This window comes from Rhamphochromis longiceps, linkage group LG12, assembly GCF_057381845.1.
Source record: "Rhamphochromis longiceps isolate RC_006_pf linkage group LG12, R_longiceps_female_GT1.1, whole genome shotgun sequence".
NCBI classification, from domain to species: Eukaryota; Metazoa; Chordata; class Actinopteri; order Cichliformes; family Cichlidae; genus Rhamphochromis; species Rhamphochromis longiceps.
This window is the reverse complement of record NC_140568.1, coordinates 34,080,554-34,106,348: the sequence shown is the minus strand read 5'-3', so window position 1 is coordinate 34,106,348 and position 25,795 is coordinate 34,080,554. Positions and strand designations below refer to the sequence as shown.

Sequence of the window (25,795 nt, the reverse complement as noted above, 5' to 3'; positions counted from 1 at the left end):
TTGAAGTGTTTTGGGAGGATTTGTCGATGCAAGAAAATGCAAACATCTTCCAGCTGAGGTCAATGAGTGGTGGACAATTATGCAAATAGCCAGCAAGAAGTTATTTGTGCTGAAGGAAAAATTCTAGTTTTTGAGCTCAAAATGTACTCAGTCTTTCAACATAAGAATATCCACATATTCGTGATATGTGGATATTTTCTATTGAATAAATGACAAAAAGAAGCAGTTTTACTCTTGGTAAAGCAGATCTTCCCAAGTTTTCCCAAATGATGATCATTTTTGTTTTATTTATAGTTTTTAAAATAAATAATTAGCGATGGGTATCGTTTAGGTTTTATCCGATACCGGTGCCAAATCGGTACTTTTGAAACGGTGCCGGTGCTTAAACGGTGCTCAAACCGGTGCTTAAAGAATGGAGAACACAAAATTGGTCCAAAAACCTCTCATGTTCAGCTGTTTTTTTTGTAAAAAGATAACAATGTTAGCCTTTTCTGCAGCTATGGGGCATATATGGTATCACTCTTGGCTGGGAGCAGTGCTTAAACAATGGAAAAAACACAAACTTTGTCCAAAAACTTCTCATGTTCAACTGTTTTCCACTTTTTCTTTGGTCATTTTAGCCTTTTTGGCCAGGGTGAAGGGAGTATTTGCCATCAAACAAGAAGACAGCCGCATGTAGCTATGATGGTGTTTGCTAGTTCACCTTACATGCATTAATGTAATAACGTGGTTAGCCTACTCAACGTAAATTACACACGAACAACATTAAGCTACTCACGCAGAGAAGAACGGCTGCTGCTGCCATCATCATCCTCATCATTTCTGCTACACTGGCAGGGCTAGGGGCCAGGACTCTCCTCTTCGTGTTTTTGGGGGATGTTGCTAACTCCGGGTCCGATAACAGGCACAACACCCGCAGTAGATGTGCTCGGTGTGAGGTCTCGCAGCAAGCTATCAAATACGGCGCATTTCTGGGCTTTTAAAAAAACGCTATGCGTCGCCAGGTGTTTCATCAGATTTGAGGTGTTACCTCCTTTGACAGTATCACAGTATCACCTTAAAGCACTTGTTGCAGGCTGCTGAGTTTGCATCTTTTGCTGTGAAGTACAGCCAGACTTTGACCGCTTCGCCTTGGGCATTTTTAATCTGTAGCTCTGCTCTAAAAGAACGTACGTACCTGGCCCCACCTACTATCCTCGGAAACGTAAAATGATTGGCTAGAATCTAAAGTGTATCACAGCTCAGGAAAATAAAGCACCGAAATGTGCGCTGCTTTTCGGTCTGGTTACTACCGTTTATGTCAGAACCGGTGCCATCATGGCACCGGACACCGGTACCCATCCCTATAAATATTACAGTCAACATAATTAAGTGTTGTATTGATTTCCACTGCAATCCTAGATAGTAGAATATATTTACACAGTAACAATATTCTACTTTTTTAATTTTATTTTTAATTATACCAATTTGCCTTAAAGAAATCTTTGTCAGTACAGCTTAACATTTACTCTGTACATATTTGTCTTCACACTCTGTGTGGGTGTGTGTTCACACGCCTAACTGACTGTTCTGTTTTTAGGCCAGAGGTGTGTGACAATAAGCACCAGATTACGATCAGGGATGGCAGGCATCCTGCTATTGATTTACTGATGGGAGAGCACAACCAGTATGTGCCCAACCACACTGAACTACAGGTAAACACACACACACACACACACACACACACACACACACACACACACACACACACACACACACACACACACACACACACACACACAGGCTCATTCAGAGAACTTTGAAGAAAAAAAAAAGCCAAGCCAAAACATACACAGACATTTGCCTGCTCGCTAACGCACTGAGAGCGTGCTGAAACAAAACTGCAAAGGCACACAGACTTTGTCTTACACATGAATACGCACATAGACTTACACGAAACCACACAGATACATGCATACACACACATGCTTCCTAGCTCAGCGCTGGAGTGGGTGTAGGTTAATCTTGTAACAGAAGCACAAGCCAATAGGAAGAGAAGCCAAGCTTTCAGTCCACCCACAGCTTCAGCTGTGCAGGACAGCATGCAAATATCTTTTTCTGTCTCTCTTCTCGTTTGCCTTCTGTCTATGTCACAGCTATTATCCTCTTCTCTCTCCCTCCTTTTAGGGTGATGGCAGGAGAACAATGATAATCACTGGGCCTAATATGGGGGGTAAGAGCTCCTACATTCGCCAGGTAGCTCTTATCTGTGTAATGGCTCAGATGGGCTCATACGTCCCAGCCTCAGCGGCCTGTGTGGGCATCCTGGATGGCATTTACACCAGGTACGAGTACAAGCAAAAACTTGTCTGTGGACATATTTTGTCAACCATGTAGCATCACAGTCACTTTGCAGGTGTGTAGTTGGGATCCAAAGGTGAGCCAATTTAAAGGCGCCTGCAATCTGACAACTTGGTACTAAGTAAAGGGAGCTGAAAGTCTTAGTTTTTTCCACATTTTGGGAGTCTGACGTTACAGACAAGTCAAAGGCGCAAGAGTATAATATAAGTATAAAAGCAATCATTTGATTCAGCTTTGAAGGAAAATGAACACAGCTTGATTTTTTTTGTTTTTTAAGCAGCATCTCAGTGACATCAGTGGATCGACGTTTGTTTTCCTCGTAAGCGTGTTAAAGATGGAAAAACCGTATAGACTGGCACATTAAAGCGGGTTAGTAAATATACATGTGTAATACCAAGTCTGCTATATAAAATCACACAAGACTATTACAGGGCGGTGTTTTTTTGGGTTGCTCTTGCTTTGCCTCTGTTGACAGTGAGATTAGGACAATGATCCTGAAAGCTCTCACTGAGCACAGTTTCACTTCTGAACGCTTTGTTAGTACAATTAAACCAAACAGGTAGAGGTTACTGTGGAGACGACTTGACAAAAAAAAAAAAAAATAAATCGAACTGTTACCCTAAAAGCGTGTGAGCTACTGTGTGTCACCTTCATTGTCTGTGAAACAGTCAAGTTTATTCATAGGCCAGACAATCACACTTATCCCTTCTAATCCTTTTTTTTTTGTTCCTCACTGCACAGGAGGAAGTGTGTAAGGGGGGAACAGATGAACTACAGTTGTATGACAATGCCGGGTCTATTGTTCCATCAGTGGTGTATAGTAGAAACTCTCGGCAATAAGGTTTTGTTGGAGACCTTTTTTTTTGTGCTGTGATTATTCTTATTATGAGGAAAGTAGCAGTGAGCTCTGCGTCTAATATTTAGTCCTGACTACATGTTTAAATGAAATAGAGGCCAAATCGCAGTCTGCGTTATTCTGCCTGTGCTGCGCTATGTGATTAGACCTAATGGCTTGCAGATGTGTCTAATTGTCTTTTTTGCGGCTTTAAGCATGTTCTTAAGTATTAACCCAGCGGGTGCCAGAGACAGCAAGTGTGCATGTGTGTGTGTGGATGTGCACTCTTAATTATATCCTTGGGAGAAACAGTCTGGGGGTTTTAGGTTTCACATTAGCCTAACAAGGTGATTTTGACTGGTCATTACATCAGTAAGCGGACAGTTTAGTTATCATTTCCTGGGTTTACAGTTATCACAGCGACGGATTTGGTGAATGGACAAAAGGACCTGAACTGATACACCTGGTGGTTTATGTACAGGTTGCCATTCCATGAACTAAAAACAAAAAAGATGGCCGTTTGATTAATGCCCTCTGATGACCCTTTGCATGGCTTTCAAGAACACCAGTTTTATTTTTGTTTTTTAGATACCTTGTGCACCATAAATTTTATTAGCCCTCAACTGTAAAAGGCTGATGGCAAGTGCACAACATGGACACCAAAGTTTGTGAATGCAATAACTCTAGAACAAAGCGACAAAGGGCTTTCAAATTGTTGTCACAATTGTATCAACTACAAATCTTGGGCGTGTTCGAATCTTAACAACCTCAGCCTCAGGGTCAAGTGAGGTCAAATTTTCTGAAAATCTTGCGAATCTGATGACTCAAGAACAAAGTGATACAATACATGTATTAAGTAGGAGGCCGAGGGGTACCAAAGGACACCTCCAGTATATTTTATGTTCTGTGGCAATATTCTGTGATCAACCTAGACTTTGTAACAATTCAACTTTTTTTCCATGTGAGCAGCTCTATGAACGAACTTGCATGCATAACATGGTCTCTACTTTTACAGCAGTAATCATGCTACAGATTTTTTAATCATTACAGTTAATTTTTTAAAACTATATCCTGGCTTGCATTTTACTTAAAAAAAAAACAACAACAAATGAACAAAACCAATAAAAGCCAATTTTTTAGAGTTAGAAATAATCGTTATGTCTCATATACTGGGCCTTTGTGACATTTGTGACATTGTTGCCAACTGTGAAGTGCCCTCTGGTGGACAAACTTTGTAACAGCAGCACTCATAACATGCTTGAAGGGTGTTTCTGCCATCTCTTCTTTACTTTTTGAAATGTAGAATTTATCGGTTGTTAAAAACCCGCCAAAATCTTGACAAACGGCTTATCTGTTGATATATTGGGTGTGTCGGTGTATCAGTCAAGCTCATAGTATGTTTAATATTAGCATCTACCTCTATAACACATTGTAATGTATATGACAAAAAAATAAGGAAAAGTATAATGGGCCCATTTGAAAGGCACAACAAATATTTTTAGGGCTGAAATGGGAAAGCCCGAGTTTTGGGTTACATATGATGCTTGTTTACGGATATAAGACTTTTAAACAAAGGTCAGTTAACGTCAGCTTTAGAAGAGCCAGTGAAGGTCTATATATAATAAATTAGTACAGAGCTGTGCATGTGTTTGACCGTGTGTGCCTCTGGTGTTTAGTGAGGTATTTGATCAGGGTTGGAGGTTAATATACTCTCCCTGATTCAAACAATACAACTAAGAGCTAATTAAGGTCCACAGTGAAAGCGCACCCACATTGTATAATCCATCCTCTCCTCACCTCCTATGTAACCTCTGTCGTCCTATCAGTTTCTAATTGGACTACTCGGCCTCTCTGTCAGAGAGTTGAAGTTGCTGAGGAGAATCTGTCTTATAATAAATACTCAATCAATTCCCACTCCTGTGTCAAGCATAATAGGTGCAGCACTGGGAATTGCTTCATCTTTTGTGTGTGTGAGAGATATTATGCATTTATGAGTGTGAAAGCGAGCCAGGCAAGAGCAGAGCTTGAAAGTTTTACTTGAGTGACATAAGCAGACTTGTGGGTTGGGGATAATGAGATGGTGCGTAGGTGTCTAATGGGATATCCTGTCTGAACTGATCGGGGTGATTGATTATCAATGAGGAGAAGGAGAATAATCGGGATACTGCTTTAAAGCTGTGTGCTGCCTCACAAGAGTCTTGTTTGAATTTTTCTGCCCACTCCACTAAATCTGTGTGTGTTTTTGTTCTTTTGCAGACTTTGGTAGAGCGACTTTAGCTGCCTGGAGTGTGTGTCTGTCTGCGTGTGGGTGCGCGCGCATTTGTTTCCAAGTGGCTGGCAGATGCATGTGTGTGTATTCGTGTATGCAGCTGCTGTGTGTGTTTTCTTGTTGGTTTTTAGTCCTGAAGGTTATAGAGCACATTCATCCATCCCTTCATGGTTGTTATGGAAACAGCAAGAGGAAGCTGAATGTAAAACTGTATTTTGAAAAGACCTTTAATCGACCATGGACTCCTAGCAGTGATTATACCGTGCTTTACACAAGTCTTTCTTACGCTCCCCTCCCTTCTGAAAGCGCAGCTTTTCTGCATTTTTCTTTTTTGGGTCCAGAAATGTGGATATCATCCTCACAAGGCCTCACAAACGGCACAGAGTGTTTTGCTGTGCAACATCAGCACCTTTGTGGGTGTACACATGTTGATCCTGTGGAAAGATGCTGTATCCTGCATCGACTCATCTGTTCCTATGAGTTTTTAATAGTGCTGCAGTGTCAGAGAGTCTGTGCCATCTTGTAGGCGGTATACAGAGCTGGTTAGGCCTTTTGTTTTCTATAAACCTGGAAGGTTTAAATCACACAGGATTAAATTCTGCTGAAATCCATGTAGCAGGATAGTAAGGCGAACACTGAGAATAACCTGAAATAATTTACAAAATATTAAGCGTTAAGATACTTATATCAGGGTTTTTAAAAAAAAAAAAAAAAATTGATTAAAAACATGTGTTGTTATATATTTTTTTCCTTGCGGGGATCCCATTGGCTTACACAGAGTGGCTGCGTCTTCTGAAGTCCACATATGCAGTTAGTTCTTCAACGATGATACATTTGTCCTTGTAGTTTTGCCCCTATACACCATCACAGTGGATTTTAAATCAGACAAACAAGGAATGATTGAAGTGTAGGTCTTTAGGTTTAATCCAAGGAGATTTTTAAAAAAAAGAAAAAAAGTTGCATCAACTGTTTCAGTCGCAAACTGAATTTCAGCCATTTTTATACACAGTCCACCTTTTTCAGGGGCTCAAAAGCAATTTAATGATTGATTGACAAGCATTTTGATGGACACCTGAAGTTTATTCCTTCATTATTCCATGAAAAAAAAGATATTTATTGGATTCCAAGTGTTGAACATAAATTTTGCAGCTTTTCAGTGGACTCCTCAATAATTGATGAGTTGATGTTTATTCAAGTGAGGAAGGCAATCCTTTGGGTGAAACACCAATATAAACTTATTAGAGCGATGCAAAAACGTTAAGATTTGCCAAAACTTCTGTCTGGTGCATTATAATGAAAAGGGAGTGCATTCAGGTAATGTAAATACTTGGCAGAAAGGTACAAACCACTGGTTCACCTCAAAAACAAGAAGACCAGAATAGACTAGAAAACATGAAATCTTTGATCAAATCAAACTACAATAAACGTATTTCTGAATTATGAGAAAAGCATAAAAAACAGAAACGCATCATGATCCAAAACCGTATCACATCATCTGTCAGGCATGATGGAGTTAATGTTATGGCATGGGCATGTGTGGCTGACAGTAGGCCTGTGTCACTAGTGTTTATATATGATGTGACTGCTGATAAGAAGTAGCAGGATGAATTCTAAAATGCACAGGACTGTACTTTCTGCTCAGATTCAGTCCAATGCTACAAAATTGTTGGGGCAGAGCTTCCCAGTGCAAATGATAATGACCCAAAGCATACTGAAAAAGTAACCCAAGAATTTCTCCGGGTAAGAATATGTCAGCGAGGAGTTATCGTCATTATATGATTATGTCAGACACACACTTCTGGCTGTGAAAAGCCTCATTCACCCACTATTCAAATCCTCTGTTTTCAAGGGGCAGCCAATCATCATGCAGTGACAGAAAGATAATCATGTTGTTGCAAAGTGAATCCTCCTAATAAGTTGCATTTAAAATTTAGATGTTTGTCATTTTCAGTGGCAGGGAGGCAGCTCCATGGATCCAACTGTTTTGTGGGTGCAGTCTGTTCCTATCTGTTTTTTGATCAGTCGTAGGAAAGGAAGGCTCAAACAAATATGTGAGTCATTTCTTTCCCTGCTTTCATTGGTACTGCTGCTAGAATTCAATGACATATCAATGTTCTTGATTTGTGTTTGTCAGGAAGTATTCAGACATTCTGATAATTTTTTAAAATAACATTAAAAAAAACCAACTACCACATGCATTTGTAGGATTACTGCTGGGATTACTAATACTCCAATTTTGAGAAGTATTGCTACAAGGGAACAAAAAAAATGGCAGCAAAATTCTCCCCACAGACAGGACAGTCTCACCCCCCCCCCAGCTTTGTTAAGAAGAAATCGAATAAAATATATGGACTTTTTCCCTTTTAGCAACCTTTTTTTTTTTTTTTTTTTTTAAAGTTGTATAATAGAAGATTGTAATAGTCATGCAAAATACACTTGGGCTTTCATTTTCTTCCTGGAAAACTACACATGCTGATAATGCTTCACTGCTTCTTTTAAAATATGGGATGATTTTATTTTTTTACTTTTTTGAAAGAAATCTTAACTAAAGACAGATCCACGAGTGTCAGAAAAACACTTGAATCTAGCTCAACATGTTTACTTGAAAGGTGTGAGGTGAAAATAAATGGAGTCTATTTCCAGGATCAGTGTGTTTGGCTAGAAAGGAGGATTCAATCAGACCAGCAGGACACCCAGCTGGTGGAGTGTTGCTGTGTTCATCTGTGGACAGAGTGAGTGTGTAAACTGCTCTGCCCTATGCATTATACATCTGTTGTCATTTCCTCTGAGTTTTAATCATGCATGCAGATACAACCTTTATTTTAGAGCCTATCTGTTAGTGGATTTTGGGGGGAAAGTTAGGATATTGATGTTCTGCCAGTTTTTGTTTTAACATAGTTGTGATCAAAAAGTTGTGGCATTCTGCCTATAAAAAATACCTGAATTAAGTTAGGTCAGTCTCCCCTTCAAGGTTTTTTTCTCTTGCAACTTATGGACTTCTTCAACTTCTACTTCCCACTTCTCACAGATTCACTATTGCTTGGTGAATCGTTTGCAGACAAATTTGTGTCTTCCATGCAAACTACAACTGACCGCAGTAACTTCCTGGTGACCAAAGTAATTGGAAGGACGTTATCGGTACAGCACCATGTGTCTCTGAGCAACCAGTCTTGCAATACAGACTGCACTGCCAGCAATTTAGTTATATGACAATAGTGAGAATATTGCAAGTAACATAGTCAGAGTCATACTTTTCTGTAACGAACACCCGATATACCTCAAGCATCTTTTTAATTCATTATATTCCTTTAAAAATGGTTTTCATAATGCTGTACATGGGAAAACATATGTGCCAGTCTCAGGCTAGCTGTGATGATAATGGACATTTAATTCATCACTTGGGATCTAATAAACTGGCTAATAAAATGCAGCAACATGTCTGCCACACCTCTCATCCACAGGGTGCGTGGTGTAACCATGGCAACACAGGTGTTAGATGCTCTTGTTGGAGTTTCATTCATAGACACAGCAGAACAGGAAGAGACAGATTTAGTGGTGAGAAACACCGACTGCCAGAGAGATGTGGCATCTGTGATCCAGCTGGAGTCGAGTTTCTATCAGATGAGTCAATGATCTGTCTGTCAGTCTGTGTGAAAGCAAGAGCTCTCAAATTGGCCTTGTAGCTTGTGAAGAATTCAACACGTTGTCATAGCATTTCCAATCAGTACATTTCTATTATTGTGGAAATATAGGTGGTCTTGTTGCATGCTGAGTTCGCGTCACTGATATATTCTTCAGTCTTTTCTAATAAATTGTTGTAATATAACAAGAACATTTTGGTATTGTGATTTCAAATGTTTGTACTTTTTTCTGTCAGGTTTGCTGAAATGACTGGTTTTTGTTTCTAAGTGGTCATACTGGTCATACTGGTCATCTCTTCTCAAGCTGATGGATGCAACCTTTTTCCCCTCTTCAGAAAACAGGAGAAGTGACTGTCACAGAGATATTAAAAAGTGTGTTATTATAGTCTTTAATCTTTTATAGGTGCAGCAGCCCGTCCACTAAATGCTTTTAACAATGATAAGAGTTGATTATGACTCATTTAAATGTGAGTAATGTTGAAGCAAACCTTAGAGTTAGTTTTAATATCTGTGTGGCCATAATGTGTGAATAAATGAGATTAAAGAATTCATTTAAATCCTTTACACCATCAGCCACGTCTTAAAACGGGTTGATTTCTTTCTTCTTCTGTTCAATTTCAGAAAAGGAGCCCCCCACTGTTGTTCTCCTGCATTTTTCACACCCATCATTTCAATCTCTTGTTCTTTTTTTCAGTGCAGAAATGTTTCTCCTAGAATAAGACTGTGTAGGAGCAGGTTCACTGTGAGAAAAATGGCAGATTCTTTGTTTGTTTGTGGGTGTTTGTGGGATTTCTGGAAGAACAACAGCAGTTTGCAGTCCATAATTGTGGATTGCATTAGTGGCATCAGTAGTTTTTTTTTGGTTTTTTATTATTGCAACTTGAGTTTGAGTCTTTTGTTTTCTGTTTTTAAACACATCTGTCTTTTAATGCTTTCTTCCATGACCTCAACATATGGTTAAGTCCATAGCTTACCTGAAAAAGACATGTTTTTATTAATTATTTGTTAGCAGGCTGACTCAATAATAATTTAAAAAAATCATTAACATTTGGAGGCTCATAGTGCTTACTTGGGCATTTCACATCACAAGCTAGTGTACTCCCAGTGCTAATCCCAAGCCTGGATAAATGGGAGCATTACATCAGGAAGGGGAAAAGTTAGTGCCAGATCAAACATGTGCAGCCATCCACTGTGGTGACCCAATGGGAAATGAGAAAACGGCCAAAAGTTTAAAAAAAAAAAGAAAAAAAAAGGTTCACAGTACACTATGCAGTCCTATGGAAAACTAAGAACATCCCACCTTTAGCTTAAACAGGTAATCACTTTCTGTATGGCTTTATCGGTGTCTTACATCATCGTGGAGTAATTTGGTCCACTCTTTTTTTTTTTCTTTTTCTTTTTTTTTTACAATGTTGCTTCACTTCATTGACATCATTCATTTACACTTAGTGGTTTTAAGGTCCCGCTACAGCATTTCCATTGAACTGAAGTCTGGATTTTGACTGGACCATCGTGGCACCTTTGCTGCTCTGCTTTGAATTGTTTGAGTCTGTTTTGATGTGTGGTGTTTGGTTTTTGCTAAATATGGCGTCATGTAAAAACTGCCTTTCACAAAGGTGGTCAGTGATGATTACTTTGAGTACTTTTGATTAGCAGCACAGTGCTCTTAATTATCCTCTTAACTCCTATGGAAATGGTAAAGGTTTACTTAGTTTTCACATGATTCTCAAACTGTCCATCACTATAATGCAATGCTATCACCACAAAGTTTCCACAAGTAAACATGTAATTTTTTATTTGGTTTTGGTTGGCCGGGAGTCCCTGGTATTTAACCAGTAATTTATTGTGTAGTCTGCAACGTCGTACCACAAAAATGTTTGACTCTGTGATTGAAACTGAAATGCTCAAAAGACAAAAATATCGTGTTTCACTTTATGGCTTACTTATTTTCTCTGTCTTTTTTCCCCTTTTCTGATTGATCAGGATGGGAGCTTCAGACAACATCTACAAAGGCCGTAGTACATTCATGGAAGAGCTGACAGAGGCCTCAGACATAATTTCCCGTGCGACCAAGCAGTCATTGGTCATCCTTGATGAATTGGGACGGGGCACAAGCACCCATGATGGAATTGCCATCGCCTATGCCACCCTGGAATATTTCATCAAAGATGTAAGTGTGTGCAATGTAAGCACTACAACGATGGCATTTAAATAAAACAATTAAATTAATGAATGTGGAAATGAAAATTAGAAGAGCAATCAGTAAAAAAGCATAGGCAGGCTACCTGGGCTTGGTAACCATAGAGATATCTTTAAACATGTGCCAATTAATCCTTTTCATAATTCCACAAACATTGTGGGATCTTGATACCAGCCTACTTAATCATAAAGGTAATTGCCTTTGGTAAAGGGTGTGTGTGTGTGTGTGTGTGTGTCCATTTGTTTGCATACAATTATTTGATTGCATATACTTGATGGTGCTGCAGACATCCTTGAGTGTTTGTTTTAGAGTGAGATAATCCAGCAGAAAGACGGGGCAGCAGATACGTGCTGTTTCACCTCTGAATACCTGGAATGAGTGTTTGGATGAGAGACTGCCCGTGCGCATGTGTGTGTGCTCTGCTGGGATTATGTGAACTGGCGCAGTCAGGAGCCCTCGGGATGTTGCACAGTGTTGCGTATCTTTATTTTGGCAGGACAGATGAGCGGCACTTTGAGGGGGATGGGGGTTGTGTTATTGTTAACTGAAATTGCCAAGTCAAATAAAGTCACGGTATCTGTAATTTTCAAGTTTTTGCTGAATTAATGGATCGTTATTGTCAGCACAGAAAAATCATTATGACTGCTTGACACAGGCTGAGTGCTTGAGGTTGTGGCATCAGTTTGGACACAGCTGTTTGTCTTCTCAGCTGTTTACGCTCGCAGTATTTTCCATCGTATAACAGACTAAAGAAAGAAATCAGGCTTCCTTTGTTCTTACTCCATGTTTTCTGATTCCATTTTAGTTTGGAATTACTCCTCTGATGTTGGATATTTTGTCAAACGGGTCAACTGAGTTGGCCAAATTGTTTCAGGTCATGTGAAAGATGTTGCCGTAGAACAACCCAGCACTGATATTATTCGATGCTGCAGCTCCCTGGGGCTTCTTAGTCTGTTTTAAATTTTAGTTTTGGTTTTTGGGCTGGCACGCTCCTCTCTTATGAAACCTTTTTCTAGCAGAAAGAAAAAGCACTCTCTGCTGATCTTTCGGCAAGCGAATACTGTTTTTTTCTGACACATTGACCAGGCACCAAATAGCACAGTGACCAAGTTAATTATCTCGTGGGTAAAAAATATTACATATTAAACATTTTCTATAGCAACAAAAACAAATAATTATCTGAAAACCACGTTATCCCCTTTTAGAATGCCATCCATGTCAAATTTGGGTATGCAGCAAACAAAAGTAGTGTGGTTATAGCAGTAATATAAGACAGTGAGTATGTCACCTTTCTTACCATTTATGTTGTATTTCTAAATGTTTGATAAACAAATGGCTCTCAATCAATGAACACAAATCAAAACTGGTTGAAAATAAGTTTATCACAGTGCTGGTGATAAGAAAATGCCCAAAGTCACTGAAGCTGATACACAGGCAATTCTGTAGTTTGCAGAAAACACACAAAAAAGACAAAAACTAAAAGAGACTACAAGAAGCTAACAGATAGAGCTGGGCGATATATCGAGTTTTTAAAACATATCGATATATTTTTATACGAGATATAAGATGTGACAATATCCTTTATATCGATATAGTCTATGTTACCTTATACTTATAGTTGTGGAGCCGCAAGTTTGCCTCTCTTTCGTCTACTTTTGTCTCTACGCAACATTACTCCGCCTCGCCTCTATCCTTCACTGAACACAACTCCCCCTCCTCCCCCATCGCTTCACGTGCAGGCAGCGACAAGATGGACACGGCAAATCTCCGTTAACGAGTTACTGCGCATCGCCCCATGCGTGGGGCTGGACGGCGTCAACGTGTTAACGAGCTAACCATGCTAACGAGCTAACCGCGCTAGTCCCTACGGGCTGCATAGCCTAAAATCCTTTCATTCTCTCAAAAGTTGACAGCGCGCCTTATGTATGAATTCTGGTTGTGCTTGATGGCCGCGAACCGATTTTATGTGGTACGCGGCGCTCAGCAATCTGTCAAAAATGTTTGAGTACGACTTTGGTAAGCTACGGAGCTGCACCGCTTGATAGATTGTCGGCGCATTACGGCTACCGAGGAGCCTCGCGGAGTGATACGTACTGTGCTCCAACGTAATATTACCGTATTGTGTGTGTATAAGGACCATAAATAGCACCTGTAAGAGACGTGGTTATGAAGCGGATTTCAAACTCCAGGCTGTCAGTCACGCTGTAAAACTTGGAAATAGAGCTGCTGTGAAATCTGTCTGTCTTTGTTATTACGCTCAGCGTCTTTTAGTTTACATTTTGACTGCCCAATTGTGAGCTCTTTGTTATGCACAAAAACAACATTGTTTTATTTTATTTATGGAGCATTATTATTTAATGAATGCTCATAATTTATTTTTGAGTAATTTTTCATGTACATCTGTGCTGTATGTTAATAAAAGTGCCTGTGTGACATCTGGGACACAGCTTTAACTAAGAACTCTCTTTTTGTTCTTACTTTATGGCTTAAAAAAAATATCGAGATATATATCTTATATCGCCATCCAGCTAAAAAATATTGAGATATGAATTTTGGGTCATATCGCCCAGCCCTACTAACAGACTTCGCATACACACTGCAGAGGTTTGTGTTTTTAGCAGTTGGTTGTGCGTGTTAGTGCCCTCCAGGCTCCAGCTTCTCTGGAGAGAAAGGAGTTATCAACTCAGATGGTCTACGTTGACCTTAGGGAGCATGCATTTAATCTCACACTTGAGGCACATTGTTTTGCAGGCTGTTGTGGATACCCACAACGCCAGATGTTAAGCTGACAGTCAATGGACTACGCAAGCCACAGATTCTGAATTTGGGTCTCTTCAATCCCAGGGTGCAGCTCCCACTTTATTCCACTGTGACAGATATTATCAATGGGTTTCTGGAGTTCTGCTTAGTGCTAATCAAAGCTTACAAACTGCCTGTGAGAGCCTGAGTTTTGATTCTGATTTATTTCTGTTTTTCCAAAATTCGAGTCCAAATGCTTCAAATTGGATCGAGTTAACCTTGTTCAAATATAGATGAATAAACATTTATCTTTGAAAAACTCTATCCGGGTTTCATTTTTTGCCAGTTCCACATCAATCTTTGGACAGAGTCTTGGGGTTATGTAATTCTGCTGGAAAACATAGAATGAAAATGTTTAAGTAGCACCTAATGCAGCAGGGAGATGCTGATGGCACAAGAAAGGGAGCTCTCTGACTACCTGTTGTATAACAGCATTGATTTGTTAGAAAAGCCTTGCTATTAAAGGAAAGGCAAACAAAAAGGCACAAAAGAAGTTAAGCTTTTGCAGCAAAAGGCCTCTTTAGCACAGGCAGACATGCAGAGCCTTTCATGCCGACTCCTCTACCTCCTACTCATCCTCCTCTGCTCCGTCCCCCTCCTCAACAGACTCAGCTGTTCACGTCAAAAGTCAGACAACTCCTCCTTTGACTTGGTTGTTATAGTAACACACCTTTTCCTGTCCCCAACATTCACCTGAGAGCTGGTTAAGAATGTAGAATCGGTTTCATAACTTCACTCAATAATAGAGGCAGCCTTGATGCAGAAAGAGAAAAATAAACTGGTAAGCTGAAGGGAAAAGACTTCTAAAACTAGAGGTTGCTTCTCCTCAAAATCTCTGGGTTTCACGTTGATGTCCATCCTCTTCTTAAGCCGTTGTGGACTCTTAATCACAATAACAGCATGTCCTGTTTTTGGCTCTACACAAAGTTTAACACTGCACATTGCTCCTTACTCGGTTTGCATGTGACTGCCCTTGTGTTGTAACTTTACACTATAATAGCAGAGAGAAGCAAGTCCAGCTTTGTGGAGAAGTAGAACTCGCAAAAGCTCACTTTTGGCTGCACACTAATGAGTAAATTTTCAGTGCAATGTACTGTATCACTCATGTGGGCGTAAAATAGTCTGATGTGCTCATGCTGATGCACAGAGCTCCTACAAAGACCCAAATGTGCTCCACAGCACTCTGCCCTGCGCTATGCTTGCACTTCACTCATACACATGAATAAAATTCTGTTCTCTTGTCTCTCAGTACACAGTAATTCCATTACTTTCTCAAAATTTCAAGTTGTGACTTATTTGACTGCACGACTTGTATTCAGAGTGTCACTCTTTTGTGTATATTGTATAGAAACAGGCTTCCGAGCATGTGGTTCAGAACCCAAGAACAGTATTTCAGGATAAAAACCAAAAGAGATGAGAAACAAACTGTGATATTAAGAGTATATAAAATTAGTGTGAACTTTTCTGAATAAAATACTAAATCGTTTTACTTCTTGGGACATCTGAAAATGTTCCAGATGAAAAATTAATTTCGTTAAACCACCCGCAACATGCATACACACTACTGGCATTAATGAGGGGTCACAAATCGTTTTCAGCATTGTGAACCACTACCTCAGAGCAAGGATCTGTCCTGACTGAATATAATCTGCTAAAAGTTTCTTCCTCTTAAAAGGAAGTTTTTCCTTCTCACTATTGCTAAGTGCTCATATAGGTTGTCTGATTGTTGTTGTTTTTTTTCCTGTATTAAGGTCTTTAAGGTATGTAAAGTCCTTACCTTAAAAAAAGTGCCATGTTGTGATTTGGAGCTCAGTTTAGATTAAAACTCTGCCATGCAAAAAGTGTTATAACGCTAGTGTCCTTAGATACAAGACTGAAGTTTAGACTTTGAGGTCTGTTAAGAACATATATTTAGCATTTACTTATTTACTTCACTTGTTATGGTGATATTAAATTGGCCATAAAGTCATCTGAAAAAGAAACACTGGAAAACTAAGTACATCCCATGATTTAGTAGCTTGTAGAACCACCATTAGCTGAAATAACTTGAATCAGTCATTTTATCATTGTGCCAGACGTTTTTGATCTTCTTTACATCAGTTCATTGAGTTTTGTTCGTTTATGCTCCGTGCCCTTAAGATCCTACCAGGGCATTTCAGTCGTGCTGAGGTCTGGACTTTGCCTGGGCCATTGCAACACCTTGATTCGTTTCTTTTTAGCCATATGGTGTTTATTCACTGGTATGCTTGGGATCATTGTCCTGTTTCATGACCCAATTTGGCCTGAGCTTTAGCAGTTGGACAGATGGCCTCACATCTGAATCTAGAATACTTTGATATACAGAAAACTTCATGGCTGGCTCAAAGCCTGTAAGGTGCTCGGGCCCTGTGGCTGTAAAACAAGCCCAACTCATCTATCTTCAAACACAGTTCTTGACAGTTGGCATGAGGTGTTTGTGCTGATAAGCTGTATTTGGTTATTGCTAGACGTGGCTCTATGCATTATGGGCAAACATTTCCACTTTGTCCTCATCTGACTCATATTAAACAGATTAGGCTATTATTTTCTCTGGAGACGCGTGGAAATGACTGTACACCCTGTTCCCACCCAGCCTGGTTAAACTTGAATTATTCTGCCAAGAAGAATGGCAGAAACCGTGTAAAAAGGTGTGTCAACCTTGAAAGATCTTGCCCAAGAAAATCTAAGGCCGTCATTTCTGTAAAAGGTGCTTTGAGTATTAAGTAAACGATGTGAATGCCAAGTAGGATATTTCAGACCTTTTTTCTGACAGTATAAAATTCTCCGCCGAAATGTTCTTTGCTTTGTCAATGTGCAGTAGTGTGTATAGATTGATGAGGGGGAAAAATAATGAATCCTTTTCAGGCTGAGATATGTCTAAAACTTAAATGAGTCTGCACTGTATGTCCTTTCTGTAAAATGTGAGTAAAAGTAAGTAAAGTTCTACCAATAAGTTTTTTTTGTTTACTGTTTTGTACTCTAATACTTTTTACTATTTGAATATTCACACGTCCCTACCCATAGTATCGAAAGGAAGGTGTTACCAAAAAAGTGCGAGCACTGTGTAGGCTGTGTTTCCTTTTCCTTCTGCCTTAATAACGACTTTCAATAAGAAGAGGAAGACACCCTGTTCTTTGTAAATGGGTTTAGATGAATTGGCATTATACGCCCAACTAAATTTCAGGCGTGCCAAATATGGTCATGTCAAGTCATGGAAATGGTATCTCCCAGTCTTGTTCATGAGTAAGAGAAGAGTAGAACAAGCTGACCAAATGTTCAAAGCGGCTTTTATCAGTGTTGCCTGGTGACTGTACAGACAATTTTGATGTCCTGTTGAAAATGTTGAAGCTTGCTTTCCATTCATTTGGATGTTTTGAATTACCTTCAAATTAACTACCTCCTGTGAAGATGTTGCAAATTGGCAACTTTAACTTTATGCTACTCTTTTTCACTGCTGCAGTCCTTACCTCTAGTAAAGCGCTTGACTACTAAAAAGCGGTCTTTGTTTAAACAAAAGACGTCAAATTACACACCAGCGGCATATTTTCACAAAATCTTCCACTCTCTCACACACAAGCACCTCACCGAAAGCCTTGCTACCTGTGTGAGCCGAGAATACAAAGGGTGTTGAGTTTGAACTGCATTTGAGTCTAATTGGATAGAGGGAAGTAGCAAGACAAAGAGATGGAAGTAGTAGTGTTGACACCTCTAGCCTTTTTCCAGCGGATCATATTACTGGCTGGAAGCACACTTTGGAGCATGCTTATGTTCTTGTTTTGCACAAGGTATGAATATAAAACAGTTCTAATAAGTCTTTCAAGGTGCAGATGCAGAGACCTGGACCTGAGACAAATTTGGAGCTTTAAACCAGATTTAGAAACATACTGGAGGAAACAAGGTGACTCAATACCAGGCAATCATCATCATCTTTAGGAAAGGGCAGGTTATTAGTCTGTTTGTCTGTCTCTGTGGCGGTCTGTATAAAATCTCCTGGTTCTGTAAACAAACAGCTGTATGCTAAAAGCCTGGAATATGGAAACACGACAGATGACAAGTGAGCTTTAATTGGTGATGTTACATCAGGCTTATGTTTTCAGCTCATTTTACTTTGCCAGACTGATAACCAAAATATATTTTTTGTTTTTCTTATAAGTTTTTTAAGGTTTAAAACATTTGCATTCTAGAAAAATGAGCAAAGATAGTGAGAAATGCTAAGTGTCCGTTTTCTCAGCCTCAAGGAGTATTTGTTTTTGTAACTGCTTGCAGGTAATACTTTGGATTTTCACTCTTTAAAAACCTGATATCTCACCCAATGGTAGCAGGGATAAACTCTCACAACCCCATCCTGACTCCGGTAAGGATAAGCGGAAGAGAATGGGAAAAATTCTTAATGAATTAGCTTTATCAATGACTAATTAATTAGTTAACTAATTGTTTCAGCTCTGATTTCTTCAGCTTTCAGTGCACCCCGGGGTGGTCCGGTAATTAGCAACCATTAGCACTTAATCAGATCATTTTCCAGACTGCAACCTCCTCCTGTCATGCTCAGTTTTTTTTTTTGGTCCAGTGTCATTAAACAGGTGTAAATAATAAATTGCAGACTGCAATGATTTTTGGAATTTGTAATAATGCATTTAATATAAAATAGTACAACATAAACAGCGGGGCACCATACCAAATCTTACGACTTAGACATTTTCATTGATATAGAAAAAAAAAATTGATAATTTTGAATTTGTTTTATTAACACTTTCAAAGACTACATACTCTGAATCATGCCATGACTGGATATGAAAAAGAGCATCTCAGAAGCGGTGGGGAAGCGTTCACAACATGTTTACCACTGTGTTGCATCACTTCTTCTTTAAACAGCACTCTGTAGGTGTTTAGGCACTGAGGAGAACAACTCCTGAACTTTTGCAAGCGAAATCCTCTCCTAAAGCATATTAAATCTGCACAGAATTTGGGGTGTATATTTTTGCATTTTTTTGTTTTTTGATGAACCAGATGTTTTCAGCAGGTGACAGGTCTGACTGCAGGCAGGATAGTTTATCACTGTTGCTTTTACTGTTGTAGCATGAGCAGAATGTGGTTTGGCACTAAAATAGGAAAGACCTCGACTTCCAAAGACACTTTGTGAATACCGGCTTATGTTGCTACCCTCTCTCTCTCTCTCTCTCTCTCTCTCTCTCTCTCTCTCTCTCTCTCTCTCTCTCTCTCTCTCTCTCTCTATATATATATATATATATATATATATATATATATATATATATATATATATATATATATATATATCATTTGTCTTTATAGATGTCCAGATTGCTTATGCACTAATGCACCCTTATAACATTGCAGATGCTGGCTTTTCAACTGTGTGGCACATGGTCTCTCTCTCATCTTTAGCTCAAAGGATGTAGCTTCCATCCACAGAACAGTTTTCTGCTTTGCATCAGTCTCTGTGGGGTTTTTTACATTTATTATTAATAATATTAGTATTATTGTGCTATTAGAAGTTTTAACTTGGATTTGAGGATGGAGTGGCACTGACAGCAGTTTTCAGAAATGTTGCTGAACCCATGCAGTGATTTCTTTTCATTACATTACATGCCTGAGGGCCTAAACATCATGGCTACTCAGTATTAGTTTATGTCCTGGCCCCTTAATTACAGAGATTTCACAGATTCTTTAATATTATGCAAGACAGAAAAATGATGGCATTATGCTATTCCTATTTTGTTTTTAAACTATTTGCCCACATTATCTTTCACAGACTAAAAGCCCCCAGTTTTAATTCTGGAAAATTCCGAGATGCCCTTAGTCTTGTTACTGCTTTGTTGCCAATTAACCTAATTAGTTGTGAGAGGGTGTTTCTTTTTTTCTTCTTTTTTAGCATTACACAACTTTATTTTTTCATCTGTCCCACCTCTTTCGAAATGCAATTCTAGTATGAAATCTAAAACAGTAACACATTTCAGCATATAAGCCTTCATCAGAAAGAAAACATTCATGAACAAAAGTCCATGAACACACTTAATCTTTTCCAGTGGTATTCCACCAATAAGGCCCTTCGACATATGGACTTCCACCAATAGCAAGCTTCCACTTTGAGAGTGAAAAATGCCACCTATATGACGAGTCTTCAGAATAACTTGAGGAGATGCAAGACGCCAAAAAGATACCAACAAACATTCAATCAATTCAATCCAAAGCTGCACCAGCCACATATAACCATAAATCCATCGTCAAAGGCAAATAACGGTTCTAACAATACAGTTCAGTTTATAAAATAAGAAGTAAAATCATTTAGTGGCCTGTAGTTTAGAAATCGGCAAAGCTTCCATTTGGTTAAGACTCCTTTGTCTGTTACCTCTTTGTATTGAAAGAGGAATGTGGTCAATTCCATCGGCTTGCAGTGTAGAAGGGCTACCATTATGAAAATCCAGGTGGTGCTTGGCCGTGGGGTAATTAATTTTGCTCGTCCGCTAATCTATCCTGCAACCTTGCTTTTGTTCTACCAATGTGAAAAACTTTGCAGCTGGAATACTCTCGCCTATGAGCATATATTTCTCAAAACACAATCGAATTTCATGGATTCGACATTTTAGATTTGGTCTTTTTCAAATGTTTAATTGGTTTAGGCATCATTTTATTGCACTGTACTCCACATGTTTTGAAAACGAGACTGTACTGCGTGTGTTGTTTGAGGAGTGTGGGAGTGACCCTGCACATGTCTTTTAGACAGATGTATTACTACTGACATGTGACCTTTCCTAGAGCGAGCGGTTAGTGGGCTGATCCTGGAGCCCGCTTGGACTCCCGCAGCAACCTGTCTACTGTGATGATGTGAAATTTAGGCCTGCTCTACCACGAGAGATCGTACATACATTCTTGTCATTACTGTCATCACTGGGCTTGGTGGTTAATTATAGCAGTTTTTATATCAGTCGTTAATGTATTTTCAGTTTTCAAATCAGTTTATAGCGAGTGGGAGAAAAGGTTTTCACAGTACTTCTGCACTCACTTCTCCATTTACATGATTGGGTTGTTAAAGTAATCAGGAAAAGGAAATGCATTTATTTTCGTTAACAGCTTTCAGCGGCTGTCTTGAGAGAGCAGCGCTAGGTAAAATGTTTGTGCATGCATTTGACAGAGGCTGGGTGAGTGAGTGCATGCACCACTCGCTTTTTGTGATTTTCATGTCTTAACCTTAATGCCACAGTTCAGCCGTGTAGCCTTTGGATAGCTCCCAGGATTGACGGAGATTAAAGAATCACAGGATGGAGTGACGTGCCTTCACTTTGCTGAAAATCTCTCCAGAGCCTAAAACGCCTAAATTTGGTATTTACAGTGACAGGCAAAAAAAAAACCCTGAAGTGACTGAAAATGGGAATCCTTAAGACAAAGGGGAAAAAGTAAACAGACTAGGAGAGGGTGGTGGTGGGGGGTTTACACAATAGTTTGTATTGATTCAGCATACTGCAGGGGTACAGAGGCACTTAAGTAATGCCAAGCCAAAGAACAGTTGATATTGATGCTCTGTTCTTTGTTTTTCAGCTGCTGCTTTGGCTTAGTTGCAGTAACACAGTGTTACATAATTTAACATTTGTTGTAATACCTACCATTTGGTGCACAGTATGTATTACTTAATCTCTTTTCTTTTTCCTTTTTGTCTTTCTATTATTTTTCCTCTTTTTTTTAGAAATTAAAAAAGTAAGTAAATGGATAAATATACTATTAAGTCAAAAGACTAAGAAAAACTTGATAGAACAAAATGCAGATATTGGTAAATTAGTGCTGTTGTTGAAGTGGTTAAAAATGTCAGCACACAGATTGGTGAGTATGCCAGAAAAGAATCGCAGAGGCCTTAAAGGTCATCAAAAGTTCCAGTTCTTAAATTTCATCTGGTCTCATTGGCAGTTCCAAGTTTCCATTTTCTCCTCTAATATTTTGTCTTCGATCGCAGTGGTTGTCAGCCTAAACTGTGATCCATATGTGCATGTGATCTCATTTTTGTTATTCATTGTTTCCTATCAAAGTAATTTTCTGGTGACCCCTTATATTCATTTCATGACCCACTGGGAGCCTCGGTGTAAATACAGCTGATCTAATACATGGATTATCACAAATTCTATAGACATTTAGGATTCCTACTGACTTAAGTGATCCCCTAACTAAGCTTCATTACCACATTTGTGATTTAACAATTCTGATGAAACTGAATACAAATCCTCACATCATGCTCAGAATAAATGCATCCTAAATTCTCCATCCAGGGAAATGACTTTGAGTCATGTCCAGAGATTGCAAAATTAATGATATTCTCAGCAGCCTCGGGTATACTCTGTTTCTCTCAGTTAGCAATATTAGCATGTTAAAAATGTAAACTCAAATATAGAAATGGCACCATCAATTGGGAGAGGTTAGAATCAAGACTGACACTCTAGGCAAGGGGATTTAACACACTAGAAATTCCACATGGAGTGTATTTGATGGTTTGTGGCTCTTCTTGAGTCACAAATTTTTGCTCACTCTGATTGCTTTTGAATCCATTTTTATTTCACCAATATTTCAACTCCCTGTCTATTAAAAAGGACGGATGCAAGAGGCTGTTACATCTGCTGGAATCTGCTTATTTGGCATTGATGGAGGCAGGTTTAAGTGACTGTGTTTAGCATTAGAATCAGGCGCATTGCTGGAAATGGACACAAATGTCTCATCTAATATGTTTCCATGCTGCACATTTGTTTTGTAGTCAAGTAATCACTGTACTTCCAGTACAGTGATTACTTGGTAGGTTTCCTCAGAACAGCTTTTTAACTTTTTTGCATGTTGCATTTTTTTCATCTTTTCACACTGGGCAGAGAGAGAGGAAGGCTGCTCTCAAACAAAATAACTGTTTTCTAAGAAGCCAAGTGCAACATTATTCTTGCACAGTGATTAGTTGATTAGCTGTTTTGTGCTTAGTCCTTTGATGTAATAAACATAGTCTGGTGATAGTGGGATATCAAATTTCCTATAAGCTTATAATCTTCTGTATGGTTTGTAAGAGGCAGAGTTTTTGAATGGTAGTATTTAAGGTCAGCCCTGGGGGGGGGGGGGGGGGGGGGGGGGGAAGAAAAGCTTCACAGGCTTTGTAGTCTAGAAGTCTAGATGTTTACAAGTAGAGCTGCCTTATTAATCAGAGCTTTCCTCTGGACACCCGTTTCACAAGCCTTCACTTTCCTTTCAATATCTGCAGCCCATCTTAAAGTAATCGAATGGGTACCTTACAAGTGCATTAGTCTTTAGGAGGACCATTTTCATCACAGTGGGTATGAAAACGCTTATCTCTCTAGACTGACGATCTAGCATTAATTAACCAGTGGATACCATACTTAATGGTCTCTGTGCAAAAATAACTATTTTACCATTGTTTTATAGATGGAGCACATAAGATAAATTCCATAAACTGGAAACTGAACTCATTTTGAAACATGTTGCTAAAGATTTCAAGATTCCTTTTGCCCTTTTAAGTCCAATTTTCCTCCTTTGTTGCAGTCATTTACTGTATCCAAGCTTCAATCAGATAAAATGAAGCTGACTCAGTCTGAGTTCCAATGTGCTCCCAAGCTTAAGGATAATGGTATGATGTGGCACTTTTACAGTCGTGCCACAGTGATAAACGTGTGTGAAAGGAGTGAAGAAGTGGGTGGTCTCCTTCTTAAGCAAAGGGTAATCTCTGTCCAACTCTCAGGAAAAAACGGTCCATGATGAATATAACATAACACGATTTCCCTAAATGTTACCATAACATAAAAATGATTGAATAATGAATCATTCTTGTTTTTTTCTGTACAGCCATTCTCCAGGTCAGGGCTGTTGTGATGGCTTTACCATACACACTGCTTTTCTGATTGCTTGCCTTTTTGCCTCCACATGTGCTGGGTTTGGATTATTATTGGTGCTGGGAATAATGAGCCAAACCTAGGTGATGGCTTGGGTTTAGGAAATATTATTATTGGCAGCAGAGGAAGCATCACGTCATCCTAATCAGAACTCTTCATGTGGGCTGCAGGTGTGACAGAGATTGTTTAAGCTGTTGCATCATCAGAATTGAAAGTTAACTTTTGCACTTTCGAAGCTTCAGTAGATACTAGTTATGAGTGGACTGTCCCAGCAACAACACCTTGAATTGTTGGAGAATTTGTTCTGTTGATGTCATCAGGTAGCTGTGGTTTTACTGAGCTCAGTGCAGCATGCACACAGAAAGCTTTTGCACCTTTATTTTAGAGTTCATGCATACATTCTGTGCAAACCACAGTCAGATGTTTTTTTGTAATATATAGGCATTATGTAGAGCTTCTGAGTAGGTGTGAATGTGGTAGTTGCATTGTCAGTAAATAGTAACGTGCCAGACATGGCAGCTGGAGGCTCATTTAATGTTATCACTGGATCGCCTGCGCTCACTTTTTTTGTTGCAGTTTACCTAGATGAAGAACATTTTCTGCAACAAAAGTGACAACCATTTCTGGGAGCCTGCAGAGCTTCAAGCGCAATGATGCCATCCCTACCTGCAGCTTGCTGTTTTTTACTGAATAGTTTCTCACACAGTATACCAGTTGCTTTTGAAAATGGATGACCCTGTTTGTGCTTTTATCCTGATCCTTAACATTTTAAAGAATAAGTGTAAAAGACTGAAGAAGTTTCCAGAGGTGCCATGTACTCAATGTTTCTGGATGTTATTGCTTATCCATCTCACTCTCTCTCTTAGGTGAAAGCCCTAACCCTGTTTGTAACCCATTATCCTCCTCTGTGTGAGCTGGAGCGGGTGTATCCTGAACATGTGTCTAACTACCACATGGCTTTCTTGCTCAATGAACCTGATATCTCTGCTGACACTGATGGTATGTACACACTGTTTTCAGTGTTTTCATTAATTTTTGGTTTCCCTGTTGCTTCGAATGATTGGAATGATTTCAACTTTGGTCATTTGCAAATGCTTGACACTTTAAGATTGTAATATATTACGTGTATATGATGTGCACTAACAGATGGAGAAGTTCAGCCAGAGTTCATTACCTTCTTATACCAGTTAACTGAAGGAGCTGCAGGGCGGAGCTATGGTCTGAACGTTGCCCGACTGGCTGACATCCCAGATCCTATACTGCTCACTGCTGCTCACAAAGCCAGAGAGCTGGAGAAAGTGGTCGACGCTAGAAGGTACGCGTTCACATTTAACCATTTCGTAAAGGCATGATTCCACTTAAATTACACATTGAGATCAGTTTAATAGTATGAGGATCAATGTATGCTGTAGTTCTGGAGTAGATTCTAAAAGGATTCAATTTTTGTTTCAGCTGAAAACCTACTTTAGAAATTAGCATGGAGAGTCAGAATGGACGCATCCCAACTTTAAAACAATGCAGTAACCTGAATTTGTTCAGCTATCAGTGGGGTGGTGAAATCCCAGAGGTACAATTCATGTAACAGATATGTGTGTGAAGGTTTACAAGAGACCAAAAACTGTGTTGACTTTTCTAATACTAACATGAACTGTGGAAATAAGCCTTTTGTTCCCAGATGATGTACACTTGTGGCACTATTTATGCCTGCTTTGATTTTTTTCAAATGATTGGCACCCCTGTAGTGTTGCTAAATAACCTTGCTTTTTCCCCATGCAGTGGTAAAGTGAGACTGCCAAGTTGAATTATGGG

General features: G+C 39.2%; 1 protein-coding gene across 2 annotated transcripts in view; it reads left to right on the top strand.

Annotated features, from left to right (window-relative positions):
- The window catches only part of msh3 (mutS homolog 3 (E. coli)), a 54,128-nt gene that overhangs the window by 26,696 nt on the left and 1,637 nt on the right, over positions 1-25,795 (top strand). For both annotated transcript variants that reach the window (XM_085425961.1, XM_085425960.1), the window contains exons 19-23: positions 1,580-1,694; positions 2,167-2,324; positions 11,069-11,255; positions 24,853-24,985; positions 25,133-25,301. In XM_085425961.1, coding sequence (XP_085282087.1) covers positions 1,580-1,694; positions 2,167-2,324; positions 11,069-11,255; positions 24,853-24,985; positions 25,133-25,301 — 762 coding nt within the window. The remainder of the gene's footprint in view (positions 1-1,579; positions 1,695-2,166; positions 2,325-11,068; positions 11,256-24,852; positions 24,986-25,132; positions 25,302-25,795) is intronic.